General features: G+C 61.6%; 1 protein-coding gene across 8 annotated transcripts in view; it reads left to right on the top strand.

Annotated features, from left to right (window-relative positions):
* ABCA7 (ATP binding cassette subfamily A member 7) overlaps positions 1-13,806 on the top strand; it is a 45,215-nt gene that overhangs the window by 28,599 nt on the left and 2,810 nt on the right. For 2 of the 8 annotated variants that reach the window (XM_043502604.1, XM_038383924.2), the window contains exons 27-50: positions 945-1,052; positions 1,552-1,569; positions 1,970-2,124; positions 2,592-2,716; positions 2,835-2,933; positions 3,355-3,550; positions 3,915-4,009; positions 4,390-4,422; positions 4,834-4,939; positions 5,229-5,303; positions 5,620-5,789; positions 5,880-6,057; positions 6,742-6,857; positions 7,208-7,352; positions 7,610-7,733; positions 7,973-8,102; positions 8,988-9,108; positions 9,997-10,059; positions 10,427-10,533; positions 10,992-11,133; positions 11,220-11,354; positions 11,777-11,880; positions 12,413-12,505; positions 13,365-13,608. In XM_043502604.1, the coding sequence (XP_043358539.1) occupies positions 945-1,052; positions 1,552-1,569; positions 1,970-2,124; positions 2,592-2,716; positions 2,835-2,933; positions 3,355-3,550; positions 3,915-4,009; positions 4,390-4,422; positions 4,834-4,939; positions 5,229-5,303; positions 5,620-5,789; positions 5,880-6,057; positions 6,742-6,857; positions 7,208-7,352; positions 7,610-7,733; positions 7,973-8,102; positions 8,988-9,108; positions 9,997-10,059; positions 10,427-10,533; positions 10,992-11,133; positions 11,220-11,354; positions 11,777-11,880; positions 12,413-12,505; positions 13,365-13,608 (2,882 nt within the window). Of the gene's footprint in view, positions 1-944; positions 1,053-1,551; positions 1,570-1,969; positions 2,125-2,591; positions 2,717-2,834; positions 2,934-3,354; positions 3,551-3,914; positions 4,010-4,389; positions 4,423-4,833; positions 4,940-5,228; positions 5,304-5,619; positions 5,790-5,879; positions 6,058-6,741; positions 6,858-7,207; positions 7,353-7,609; positions 7,734-7,850; positions 8,103-8,987; positions 9,109-9,996; positions 10,060-10,426; positions 10,534-10,991; positions 11,134-11,219; positions 11,355-11,776; positions 11,881-12,412; positions 12,506-13,364; positions 13,609-13,806 lie in introns of those variants that run through there. The other 6 variants (XM_043502605.1, XM_043502606.1, XM_043502607.1 and 3 more) reach the window with 5 other exon arrangements.

Genomic DNA, 13,806 nt, shown 5'->3' with positions numbered 1-13,806 from the left:
TAGTGCCTGGACTGCAGAGGGGATAAGAGACCTGCTACTGCTGCTAGCTGAGGGAGTTTTCCTTTAGCTCAGGAGGTAGAATCATGCCATTTTTAGGGCTGAAGGATGAGAGTTCTAGCCTAAGCTCCTGTACTGAAAACTCAGCTCTGTTCTCTGCAGCCCATGGCTCCTGGGAGAAGGATTTTCATTCCTGAGGCTCAGCACTGGGAGATGGACCCAGTATTTTCTCCAAACTATTCTCACCCCATCTCTCCCTGGGGCACACGGGGAAGGCACGGGGTGCATCTGGGTAGCCCAGGAAGTTGCAGGGTCACTGTGCACTCAGTCGGCCAGCTGGCACAGCACAGCCTCAGGGTGCTTGGCAGGGCCATACGAAACAGGCCTCCCGGGACTCCAGGCTGCGCCGGCCTGGCTTGCAGGGACTATAAATCCCAACAGGGCCGAGGGGCCAGGCTGCATTGCATGGTGGATCCTGTAGTCCCTTCAGGCTGCTCCTCTGGATGGCTGTGACAAGGTGTCACCAGGGCTGCCCAGAAGGGGGGACAAAAGGGGCAGTTTGATCTGGGCCCCCCATTTGTGAGGGCCCTCGAACCTGAAATTTGGCCCCTGGCCATCTCCCTACGACAGACAGGCTGTAGGGCAAACCTGAGTGGTGCTGCCAGCCTGCATGCCAGGTGGGAACACCCGGAGTGGGGAGCTGGACCCTGCCCCATGGGATGGGAGCCATGGCTATGGGGTGAGTGGGGGGCTTGCTCTCCAACCCCCCACCCCCGGGCCTCCCCTCAGTGGTAAGTTTTTGGAAGGATGGGGGCAGGGGGCTCAGTTTCAGATTTTGCCACAGGGCCCCCATCCACGCACACACACAAAACCTCTGCGCAGCCCTGGGTGCCGCATGCTTTTTCTGACCTGCCTGTGGTGTGACGCTCTGGCCCTGTGTCTGGCAGGCTCTGGGGGAGCCCCCCAGCGTGTGAGAACGGCAGCCCCCGCCTCCTCCTACACGCTGCGGACGGTGAGCGAGAATGGGGACATGGAGGCAGCAGATACCGAGCCGGGTAAGGGGGCACAGCCAGGCTCTGGCTCCTGCTGGCAGGGGTTGGGGGGGACGACACTGACCAGCCTCCCACCTGCCTGTTGGTGTCTCTCTCGCCTGCACTGGGACACCCCCGCAGGGACCCGAATGGTGGGAAATGGCTGGTTCTCTGCCGTCGCTGGCACTGGTGCCTCGCAGTGCTAATGGGAGCCAGGGTCTTATGGGTAACGGATGGAAGTGGGAGTGTGGCGAGGGGGGGAGGAGTGTGAAATTGTTGTGGGTCCAGCCGGACAAGAGTCAAAGGCCCCGTCCCAGGAGCCGGTGCAGCCGGTGTCGGGCAGCCAGCTGGCGCGGGGGCCTGGGAGTGGCTGGGCAGGCATTGCAAGCCCCCAGGCCATGGTTCACCGCATGGGGAATCCAGCGCCACGCTAATCAGTTCCCCTGCCCTGGCTCTGGGGCCCCGGGGAAGCTCCCAGCGCAGCTACTTGAGACTTGTCCTCTTTCTCTTTCTTTGCATCGAGTCAAAGGATCCAGGAAAGGTAGGAGGCCGGGCGGCGGGAGGGAGGGGGTCCAGAGCTGTCCTCCTCCCCATGGGAGGGGTGGAAGCCTGGACAGGGTTCGGCCCTGGGTCCTAAGGCATCTTTTCTGAGCCTGATGAGGGACACGTTCCCCTATGGAAACGCATGTAGAGAGCCCGGCACCTCCCTTTCCCCATGCATTGCCCCCTGCCTTTCCCCGCACGGGACCCCGCTCCTAGCACCCTGCCCAGAATTCACCCGGCTGCCCTCCACCCCCCCAGACACAGGTCCCTGGAGACACAAAGTGGCCTGGAGCCCCAGGCTGCCCATGGAGCAGGACGCTGGTGTGATGGGGGGCTGCCCTGGGCATTGGAGCCACAGGCAGTGCTGACGGGGGGGTCTCTGGCTCTCCCTCTTGCAGCTGAGGAGCCAAAGGAGACCGATTTCCTGCACAGCCTGGATGGCAGAGGCTCCCAGCAGGTGCTGGGCTGGGCCCTGACCCGCCAGCATCTCCGGGCTCTTTTCACCAAGAGACTCCTCTACGCCCGGCGCAGCACCAGGGGCTTCTTCGCACAAGTACGGTGGGCTTCTCCTCCTTAGCCTGGGCACTGCCGGGGAAGGGTTGGGGAAGTGTGTGTGTGTGTGTGTGTGTGAGGCTCTGATGGGGGGTGTGGGAGAGGAGCCCCTCTGAGACCACAGGGTGCGGGGCAGTGGAGCATCTGGGGATTGGTGTGGGGGGGTGTGAATGGAACGTGGGGGGTAATATTCCTGTGTGAATATTCTCCCCCTACCAGTGGGTCAGGCCTGCATCCTGGAGCTCTGACCCAGCCCCTGGAGAGTCCGGATTCTCTGGCTGTGGGATCCTTGACTTGACCTAGGGTGTCCTAGCACCCTGGCTGCAGGATTCCCCTCTGCCCCAGCCCGAGGGGCCCTGGTTGCGGGATCCCCCTGCCCAGCTCTGGCCCTGGGGCTATGCCTTGGCTCAAGAGGCCCAGCCCGGACCGTCCCCCCTGCCCAGCTCTGACTCCAGCCCCTGCCCACAGATCGTCCTGCCGGCTGTCTTTGTGTGCATCGCCCTCCTTTTCAGCCTGATCGTGCCACCCTTCGGGAAGTACCCCCCACTGCACCTGGAGCCCTGGATGTACGGGGAGCAGTTCACCTTTTTCAGGTGCGTCTCATCCCAACTGGAGTGGGTGGGGGCCAGGGGCTGTCACCTGAGCTGTGCCAGGGCAATGCCGGCTGGGAAAATTCTCATGGAAGGAGCCCCTCCGCTCCATCTGTTTCAGTGATGACTCCCCGGGGGACCCTGATTCTGCGCAGCTCCTTCGAGCCCTGCTGGCCGAGCCGGGCTTCGGTACCAAGTGCATGAGGGATGCCCTTGAGGGGTGAGTACCCCCAGCCTATGCCCCTCCCTCAGGCAGCATGTATGGGCTTTGGGGGCAATTATTGCCGCTGGGAAGGGACCCTGTGGGGTTGCACCTGCTTCCTTGCCAAGAGCCTCGGAGCGGAGGCTTGCCATAAGGAGGCATCCTCGTGCCAGCCTGGCTGGTTCTGTTGGGCCAGATACTTCCCCCTGCAGCTGCTGCTGTCTGGGCCGTGTTTGTCCTGGGCTCTAGAATGGCGTCCGAGGAGTGAACACACTGGGCCTGCCCAAGGCTGTACCCCCCGCCTGCCGGGGTCCGTGCCCCCCGCTCTAGCCTGGAGCTGGGGCAGGCTCGGAGCTCGCTCCCACTCGGCTCTGCAGAGAGCAGTAGGCTGGGTGCTAACTGGCATCCCACGAACATTCTCCCCACCTGGGATGTTCAGGAGCGCGCCGTGCCCACCGGCATCCCACGAACGAGGCTTCTGGACCCCTGAAGTGCCCCGGTCCCTGGCCGAGGTTTTCCAGAACATGAACTGGACGCCAGCCAACCCCTCCCCGGCCTGTGAGTGCAGCTCCCGGGGTGCAAGGAAGATGCTGCCTGACTGCCCCGAAGCAGCGGGGGGACTTCCTCCTCCACAGGTAGCTGGCCACTCCCTCCTCCCCTGGGGTTGTCAGGGTGGGAGGGCGGCGAGGGAGGCTCAGCCCAGAGGGCAGAAAACCACCTGCACAGAGCGGCCAGGAGCTGCGTCAGCCTGGGCCAGGGAGTGCCCAGTGTGGAGACTGGCAGTTGCCATTGCCCGGGTCTCACCCACTTCTCGTCCACCAGAGTCACGGCTGGTAGAGGCTGGGTGGGTGGAGGAGGGTGGCTCTTAGCGGACTCCATCGGGGTTGGTACCAGACCTTGGCACAGCATGGCTCTGGGGGCCCTACTAAGCCCAGCCTGGGACAATGATGATACCAGTCCCGTGTCCTGTCTGTCTGTCGCCGTCTGTCCTCCCGCCAGGTGCAAAGGGGCACTGGCGACATCCTCCAGAACCTCACGGGCAGGAACATCTCCGATTACCTGGTGAAAACCTACCCCAAGATCATCCGCCAGGGGTGAGCACCTGGGGGATCCTGGGGACTGGTCCAGTCTGGGGAGGGCTCCTATCTCTGCCTCTGCCCTACAGTTCTCCCTACCTGCCCCCTCCAAATCCTAGCTGAGACTGCTGGGACTGACCTGATGGCACAGAGCCCTGTCAGTGCAGCAGCCAAGGGCTGACTGGGCCACCAGTGCCTGAACCGTTCCTCCCCAAGGCTTTCAGGGCCAGGCGGGGGCATCGCTTGCCCTGGCACTCCTCCAGCTGTCCCTGATCTGTGGGCAAATCGCTACCTCACTCTCCAGGGCTGTTCATCAGGCATTTGGCGGCTGTAATGCAGGGACAGACCCACCGAACTGTGCTAATGGCTCCCCGGGCATTTCCTTTTTGTTCCTGCAGGTTGAGAACCAAGAAATGGGTCAACGAGCAGAGGTGAGAGGGGCGGGGGTTGGGGGGGGAGCTGGGGTATGAATTGTTCTAGTAAGACTGTTAAGGGTGTGGGACTGGGAGCCAGGACTCCTGGATTCTGTTCCCAGCTCTGGGAGGGGTCTGGGGTTTAGTGGTTCTGATTGAAGCTCGGGGATCTACTGCTGTGGAAGGGGGATGGCACCCCCAGCATCTCTGTCTATATTTCTATGCATATAGTGTGCCCATCACCCCAGTATCTGGTCACCAGATAGTCTCCCTGTCATGTGCCAATGCATCTGATCTCCCATCGTCACAGCCTGGGGGTGTCTCCCTGCCCTGCCCCCAAGGTGCTGGCCCGAATCTCCCAGGGCGGGGAGGAGCATGAGGGGGCACGCCTGGGGTCCTGATCCTCCCTCCCTGGACCCACCCTCCCAGGTACGGCGGCATCTCGCTAGGTGCCCATAGCTCTCAGGCCTTGCCATCGGCAGAGGAGGTGGATGGAGCTGTGCGGGAGATCCGGGCTCTGCTGAACATCACTAAGGTATAACCCGATGGATGGGATGGGGTAGGACAGGGCAGGGCAGGGCAGGGGAGGGGGACAGAAACAGTTTCTTTCCTCGGGGCTTTGCAATGAGTCTGAGAGCTTCCCTGGTTGGAGGGTGGCATCCACCACATAGGACTCTTGGCGGGGGTGATAGGTCTGGGGCAGGGCCGGGGCTTGGGATGGATGGCAAAGGGCTGGACAGGATGGGGGTGGCACAGGGCAGGGAGGCTCATGTGAATGGCTCATCGATCTGGTTCCAGTCCTGATCTCCCTTTCTGGCCCCCAGGGGAGCCCCACAGACAGGTTGTTGAGAAACCTGACCAGCTTCATCGAAGGGCTGGACACCCGCAATAATGTTAAGGTCAGTCTGGGGAGGGAACCCCACTGTGGGGGGAGCTCAGGTGCCTGTCACCCTCATGGGCAGCATATTCTAATCCTCAGCTGCCAACCTGAGAAGGCCAGAGAGCAGGGATGAGAACTGGGTGTCAGGATTCCTGGGTTCTATTCCTGGCCCTGGGAGGGAGTGCAGTCTGGCAGTAGAGCCACGGGGAGCCGGACCTCAGGACTCCTGGGTTCAATTCCCAGCTGTGCTGTGGTTGCAGTGGGTGAGTCACAGGGTTTGAGCCGGGGGCGAGCTCGGAGCTGAGTGTCGCCGTTACGCTGCCATGCGGCCACAGGTCTGGTTCAACAACAAGGGCTGGCATGCCATGGTGTCCTTTGTCAACGTGGTGAACAATGGGCTGCTGCGGGCCAGCCTGCCCCCGGGCGCGGAGCCCTGGCGCTACGGCATCACGGCCATCAACCACCCCCTGAACCTCACCAAGGAGCAGCTCTCGGAGGCCACGCTGTGAGTACAGGGGAGCCTCGGGGTGGATGGGGATTAAGTGGGGCTCTCGCTGGGTGGCTGGCTCATCTCGCTCTCCCCTTCCCATGGCAGGATGGCCACCTCAGTGGACGTGCTGGTCTCCATCTGTGTGATGTTCGCCATGTCCTTCATCCCCGCCAGCTTCGTCCTCTTCCTAATCGAGGAGCGGGTCAGCAAGGCCAAGCACTTGCAGTTCGTCAGTGGCATGAAGCCCGGCGTCTACTGGCTGGGCAACTTCGCCTGGGACATGGTGCGGGGCAGGCCGGGGGGCTGGGGAGTGGCAGGTTTACACGGGAGAGGAGGGATCCCATGGATCTGGGGGCAGAGGGAGGGGAGTGAGGGATATAGCTTTCCAGCACAGGGTCAGGCTGGCACCTGGCGGGGCTCACAGGCAGGTTCTCACCTGCAGGCAGGACCCTCATGGAGGGAGGCAGGTGTCAGCCCCAACACGGCTGCATGCCTGGGTAGGTTGTCAGCAGAGGGGACTGAACCTGGGCCCTCTGGATTGAAATACCTGAGGCCCCGCTGCCAGACCTAAAAGGGAGGGTTCTGTTTGCCGAAGTTGTAGCAGGCTCATCAACCTCCAGGGGTGGCCCAGTCTCCATGAGCCGAGGACAGCGCGCTGCACAGAGTGGGTGTGGGCTGCGCAGGGAAGCCTGTGCCCCGGAGTGGGGCTCACCGCTGGGCCGATGAGAGGCCCTGAGCCAGGACAGGGTGGGCATGCTGGCTCAGTGGGGGCGTGTGGGGTATGCGACAAGCTCAACGCCTGTGGCTACTGCATGGTCAGAGTCGGGGGCGGGGGGGGGAGGGGCTCGCTCCCTGTCTGGAGGGGAGGGAGTTGGGGGGGGGTGGCTTCAGGCCTGTCCTCATTAGAACCCCCCCACCCAACCAGGGTCAACTGGGTCACACCCGCTGCCTCTTCTTCTCCCCGCAGTGTAACTACCTGGTCCCAGCAGGGCTGGTTGTCCTCATTTTCCTCTGCTTCCAGCAGAAGTCCTACGTGTCCTCAGCCAACCTGCCCTCCCTGGTGCTGCTGCTGTTCCTCTATGGGTGAGCCAGGGTGGGCGCGGCCCCCACCTGGCCCTGACGCCACGGGAGCGAATGCCCTGCGCAGCCGGGGAGCTCGCTTTGTCTGTTGGGGGCAAGGGGGATTCTGCCCTATCCTGGGGAGCGGGACCAAAGGCTCGCCCTGAAGGGGAAGGGAGCTAGCTGGCCCGGCCTGGAGGACCGAGCCTCTGGCTGGAGCCTGGCCCACTCTGAACGGAGCGGGGAGGCGGTGGGATTTTGTGGGACATTGGCACCTTGTCTCCCAGCCCCAGTTTGTGGCCTGGGCTCGGTTCCTTGGCGCCGGGCTGGGTGTCTTTTGGCTTTGCTGCAGCTCTGTTCCTCTTCCACCCCAGCTGGTCCATCACGCCGCTGATGTACCCGGCCTCCTTCCTCTTCAGCATCCCCAGCACGGCCTACGTGGTGCTGACCTGTGTCAACCTATTCATCAGCATCAACGGCAGCGTGGCCACCTTCGTGCTGGAGCTCTTCACCGACCAGGTGAGCCCTGCACCCTGGGGGCTTCCCTGGCCCTCTTGGGATGGGCTGCGCGGTCGGGGGGGGGGGGTTTCCAACCCAAGATTAACTAGCCACCACCCAGGCCCCCAACCTCAGCCCAGTGCCTCCAATGAGGTGAGTTCAGCTCCTGGGGGAAGGGGACTCACAAGGAGATGGTGGGAGCCCCCCCGTGCTGGTGTCACAGAGCTGGGGCCGTCTCCTGAGCCAGATTCTTCTGCTTTCCCCCCCACCCTGGGCAGAAGCTGAACCATGTCAACCGCATCCTGAAGAAGGTTTTCCTCGTCTTCCCGCACTTCTGCCTGGGCCGGGGTCTCATCGACATGGTGAAGAACCAGGCCATGGCCGATGCTTTCGAGAGGTTCGGTGAGTGGCCCTGAGCCCAGAGTGTGGGGGCTACACGTTCCCCCCACCCCAGACTCGGCATGCATGGGTAACGCCTGTGATCCCTCTCCTCAGGAGCATCTGTCTATCTCTGCCTAGGTTCTTAGGCCACGGCCATCACCGTGGTATTTGACCCTCTGCCGTGCACTGACTCTGTCCTGTCCCATGCCTCCCTCGTGCACCACCCCTTTCTTCTTTTCAAGCCCTATTTCCCCTCCCAGGAGACAAGCATTTTGTGTCTCCACTGTGCTGGGACCTGGCTGGGAAGAACATGTTTGCCATGGCTCTCCAGGGCGTCGTCTTCTTCCTCTTCACCATCCTGCTGCAGTACAGGTTCTTCATCAAGCTCCGGTGAGGGGCCGGTGGGGGCGCGGCGGGAGCAGCAGGTGGGCGTGCAGCTGGGGTAGAAATCCAGCTCCGGCCAACCTCCTCCCCAAGTCACTCTACCCGTCCCTGCCATAACAGGATGGGGAAAAGCCCATTGTTCATCTACCCCTTTGTTTGACACTACACCCCCTTCTCCCCACTAGTCGTCGGGGTGGGGGGCTGGGCTGGCATAGTTAACATCTCAGTGACATGATCCGGGGAGGGCGGAGATGCCACCTCTACTTGCCGCATCCATCTGTCCGTCCAGGCCTCTGAGCCAAATCTGCATGATTTTACACCCCCGCCCCCTGGCTGCTGTATGGATGTACCCTAAGTGATTTAGAAGCCTAGGTCCCTTTGGCTCTCACCCATGTGCTTACATGGTCACTGTAATATCTGACCCTGCTCACACGGGCCTGTCTCTACAGGCAGGACCGGATTAGACCAGCAACTCTTACCATGAAGACAGGTTTCAGAGTAGCAGCCGTGTTAGTCTGTATCCGCAAAAAGAAAAGGAGAACTTGTGGCACCTTAGACACTAACAAATTTATTAGAGCATAAGCTTTCGTGAGCTACAGCTCACTTCATTGGATGCATAGAATGGAACACTGTCTCATCCTGCTGAGGTCTAGCTGGGACCCTTCCCATTTGGCAATCTGGGACCCCGACACCTGATCACATCCCCCAGGTCAAGAACCCCCAAGGATTCCAGCACCGTTCATGGGATCTCCAAGCTCCCTAGAGCCTGTGCTAGGTCTGAGCATCATGGCAACCGTGTGGCCCAAAATGCCATTCCACACCGCTCGCCCACGTGGGATGTCACCCTCCGTTTGCTTCCTGGTTTGAGCCATTCTCCCTCCTTTCCTTCAGGCCCTTTGCTGTTAAACTTCCCCCTCTGGGCGGGGAGGACAAGGACGTGGCCAGAGAGCGGGAGAAGATCACAAGTGGAGCACGGCAGGGAGACATCCTGGTGCTGCATGACCTGACCAAGGTGTGGAGGGGGCGGGTGGAACTGTTCCTCAACTCGGGGGCTGGGGGCATCATCATCTGCCTCCCACTGTCACCCCCCAGATGAGGTTGTGGCTCTTCCTTGTGCCACTTTTTTCTGTTTTATGGAAAAATTTAATGAAAATAAAAATTTTCCACAGGTATGTTTTTTTTTTTTTTTTTTTTGGCAGCTGTTCAAATATCGACAAATCTCAGTTTGAAAATGCTGCCACAGGGCCCCATTCTCTGCTATGGGCCAGGCCCCCCTGATTGGACTACATCTCCCATGAGCCACCACAATCCCCTCTGCCATTGGCAAGGGCAGGCAATGCACCTGGGGAGTCCCTGGCCGTGGTGCATCATGGGAGATGGGGCCCCCAACCCATAGAGGAGAGCGGAGAGATGAGGCAATTGAACTACACGTCCCATGAGGCTCTGCGGCGGCAATAGCCAAATGGGAATATTTTGGTTTCGGGGTGTTCGTTTTCTCTGACAACCATCTGAGTTTTCCCGTGAACATAGACCCTTCCTATGAATATGTTCGGTTGCTCACAAACCCAGGGTCCTGCCAAAAAAACAGTTTTGGTGACCAAATTTTCAATCCACCCTCGCCCGCGATCCCCTGGCTCTCTCTGGGTCTTTCCAAGGGCGATGAGCCCGTCCTGCCAGGAATTAGAACTCTTCCCCTTGCCACCAGTCCGGCGGCCCTGGAGCTAACGATTCAGAGCACCAGGAGGCGGTGGGGTTTCATGCCATGTTCACCCTGGGGTCCGCACACTGGCTGCAGCAGGTGCTTGGCCTGCATTCGCACAGGGGGGAGCTCTCCCCACGTGCTCCAGGCCTCAGGCCTGGGATGCTGTTCTCAGGCTCTTTCCCTGCCCCCCTCTCTCAGGTGTACCGGGCGAGGAAGAAGCCAGCTGTGGACCGCCTGTGTGTGGGAATCCCCCCGGGGGAGGTAAGGCAGCTGGTGGGCCAGGTGCAAGGCAGCTGGCTGTGGTTGGGATTAAAAGGGCAGGCAGCCCTGTTCCATGGAGCGAGAGGTTCGGAAGCAGGTCAATGTGGGGAAGCGACTGGCTTAGGCCTATGTCACACCGGGCACAGGGGGATGGAACAGACGGCCCAGTGAGTGTGTCCTAGGGAGAAAGAGGTGACCGGGGGGCCCCCCCCAAATCCTGGCCCTGAGCCCCAGTCCAAGTGCTGTTCTCCTTGGGGCCATTGGGGAGGCCCCTCTTGGGCACTTCCATGCCTCTTGGAAGGGGGAGCCGGGCAGGGGTGGCTTAGGGGACAGTTTGCCTTTAACCCTGTGTTTGGTCCCGGCACAGTGTTTCGGTCTCCTGGGGGTGAACGGCGCTGGGAAGACGTCCACCTTCAAAATGCTGACTGGGGACACAGAGGTGACTCTAGGAGATGCCTGTCTGAAAGGGCACAGGTGAGTGGGGAGGGGCAGGTGAGGTGTGGTGCGGGGCAAGTGAGCACTTCTGCGGGGGGGTGAAGGCAGGGGCGACAGGTAAGTGCAGACAAGATCATGGGGGGGCAGGTGCGGGCCCCAGTGAACGGGATAGGTGAGTGTTAGAGGGAGAAATGGGGGACGGGACAGAGGAGCTCTGGGGGAGCAGGATGAGGTCAGGGCTATGCAGACAGGAGAGGGGGTCTCTGTGTGTGGTGGAGCTACGGGGCAGGCGCGTGCCGCGCTAGCACGAGAACCGGGTCTCTCTTTCACACTCGCTCGCATGCACGCACGCCCCTTCCTCCTGCCCTCAGCTGCTCTGCTGGGCTCTGGCAACCCTAGGGACACCCCATTCTCCCAGCCCCTCCCTGCGGATTGGTTTCCCCGGGGCCCCGCTGCGGGATGCCCCCTCCAGCGGCTCAGTGTCTCCGTCCTCGCAGCGTGCTCCACGACTTGCAGTCGGTCCATCAGAACATGGGCTACTGCCCCCAGTTCGACGCCATCAACGACCTGCTGACGGGACGGGAGCACCTGGAGTTCTACTGCCGCCTGCGTGGTGTCCCCGAGGAGGAGACGCCCAGGGTAAAAGCTCCCCACCCCCTTCCCGGTCTGTCCCCCCCCCAAGGCAGGAGAGACACGTGCTCAACCTCTGTGCTTCTCTCCTGCAGGTGGCTCAGTGGGGGGTCTCCAAGCTGGGCCTGGCGCACTATGCCGACAGACCTGCGGGGAGCTACAGCGGGGGGAACAAACGCAAGCTCTCCACGGCCATCGCCCTTCTCGGTGCCCCGCCGGTCGTCTTCCTGGTCAGTGCTGCCGGGCAGCAATGGGCGCCTGGACGTTACCCCCTCAGGTGCCCCTAGCGGACACCCTCCAGTCTCTGTCGGATGAGGGGGGAAGGCAGCTAATTTGCACCGTTATCTGCATATGCAAACCCCAGCCCTGTTGATTTGCATGGTTATTTAACATAACAACATGGGGACGCAGCCTTGATGTAACTGACCTCCCCCGTCGGGCTCTGTTCCTGGGCCCAGGCTATGAATGGAGCAATAGCTATACTACAGCCTGTGTTTACACCACTCTGACCCTGGGCGCCCCGGGTATTTACACGGCCAAAAGCGGTGCGCAGGGGCCTTCGTGCCAAGCCCACTGGGCTTCCCACCCTGACACGTCCTTGGTTCGGACAGGGCCAGGGCTGACCCAAAGCCACTTTTGGGGCTTGTTGCAGGACGAGCCGACCACGGGGATGGACCCGCGAGCCAGGCGGTTCCTGTGGAACTGTATCCTCAGCGTGATCAAAGAGGGCAGATCCGTGGTGCTCACCTCCCACAGGTAAGGGGAAGGGCTGAGCTGCTTGTGCATCCCTCCGTCCGCACAAAGCCTCAACCCTCCCCCCCATCAGTAACTAGCCTACCCCACCCCCAAGCAGGTGAGTAGCTGTCAATCCGCCCTTTTGCAGTGATTCCCTTTGTGCCATGCACAGGGTTGGGGGCAGGGCTGAGGCATGGGTGAGGGGCAGGGAAGCCAGCGCTGCCCCTGATCTGTGGCTGACCCAGGGGTTTGCAACAGGGGGTGCTGCTGCTCTCCCGCTCCCTGGCAGGGGTAAACAGCCACCCCCTCCTCCCGCCCAGCCAGCATGAGCTAGCAGTAGCCCTCTGCGAGTCAGTGGAGCTACGACTTGCCCCAACTGAGGGCCCGGTCCAGCATTCAGGTGGGGAGTACGTTCTCCACTAGCACATGCTGCCCCTCTCCGCCCCAGGGAAGGGCCCAGTGGAAGCGAACGTGGGGGGGATGTTGGGCAGGGGAGAAGTGTGGGGGTGCCAAGTCGGGGGTGCTCACGCCATCACCTCTTCCCTCCGGGCAGCATGGAGGAGTGCGAAGCCCTGTGCACCCGCATGGCCATCATGGTGAACGGCCGGTTCCGCTGCCTGGGGAGCGTGCAGCACCTGAAGAACAGGTAACTTGGCGGCGTCCTGCCGTGCTCCAGCCCCCCCTTAGAGTCCCTCCCCAGCTATGGCCTGTGAAGCCGGGCCGCTAATGGGTTGGTCTCCCTGCCCTGCTGAACATCTGCTGCGCGTAATTTCCCCAGGCTCTCCAGGAAACGCAGCGCGGCGCGAATTGCCGGCTAGGGACCGAGCTGTTCTGGGAACATTTCAGAGACCTTGGCGGGGTGGAGAGGGAATGTTCATGCCGGTGTCGCTTTCCAGCAGTAGACAGGCTGAGGCAGGGAAGGGAGGAGCTGAATCCACCCTCTGCTCCCCCTAATGAATCCTCCTCAGGGAGCTGGCAATCCCAGCACCTTGAGCATGGGGTGGGGGGGCGCTCACTTGTAGGACGCTGGTTCAAATCCAGCCCAGGACGGTAGCATGCACCAGTTACCACTATCTGGCAGTCCCTGAAATGAGTCTGGTGGTCTCGGTCCAGTCCCCTAATGGTCCTGATTGCACAACACCACCATCGCTATTGGCACTGATTGCTCCCACCCCGGTGGCATTCCGAGCAGAGTGGCCAGGGAACGAATGGGTCATGGGTCAGGGTTGAGGCACGTGTGTGAGGTGGGGAATTCCCTGCTGCTCTCGATCTGCGACTGAACCAGAGGACTCCAGCAGGGGACAATGCAGCTGCCTCTCCTCTCCCAAAGCTCCTGCTCCCCTCCCTGGCTGGGGTAACTCCCCCAGTGGCTGGAGCTCAGAGAGCTCCCTGCCGTATTAACCCCTGGAGCCGCTCTCTGGAGCCGTCGGTCCCCCTCGCTCTGAGCAGCGGTCAGCGTGCGCCCGGCGTGTCCACAAACAAACCCGCCCACCTGTTTGCCGTAGGTTCGGCGACGGCTACACGATCACCCTGCGGGTGTCAGGCCCCAGGCCGGACCTGCGGCCCGTGGAGACGTTCATCCAGGACTCCTTCCCCAGCATTGTCCTCAAAGAGAGGCACCACTGCATGCTGCAGTACCAGCTACCCTCTCGGAGCTGCTCCTTGGCCAAGATCTTCGGCATCTTGTCCACTCACAGGGGCACCTACCGCATCGAGGACTATTCCGTGTCCCAAACCACGCTGGACCAGGTGAGGCCAGGGCCGGGTCTCTGCCCCTCTCCTCCAGCCTTGGGGATGGCAGCGCCCCGTGTGGACCAGGATCAAATAAATAGACGTTTCTCATACTTTGAGCATAAGGGACTGTCCTCTTAACCCCGTAGGTGCCAGCTGGGAGAGCTTCCTCGCAGCAGCTGGGATGTTCCCCAGGGGATCTCAGCATTGTGAGGC

This window comes from Dermochelys coriacea, chromosome 25 (assembly GCF_009764565.3).
Source record: "Dermochelys coriacea isolate rDerCor1 chromosome 25, rDerCor1.pri.v4, whole genome shotgun sequence".
Taxonomy (NCBI): domain Eukaryota; kingdom Metazoa; phylum Chordata; order Testudines; family Dermochelyidae; genus Dermochelys; species Dermochelys coriacea.
Note: the sequence above shows the minus strand (reverse complement) of the source record. Positions and strands in the feature narration are given on the sequence as shown.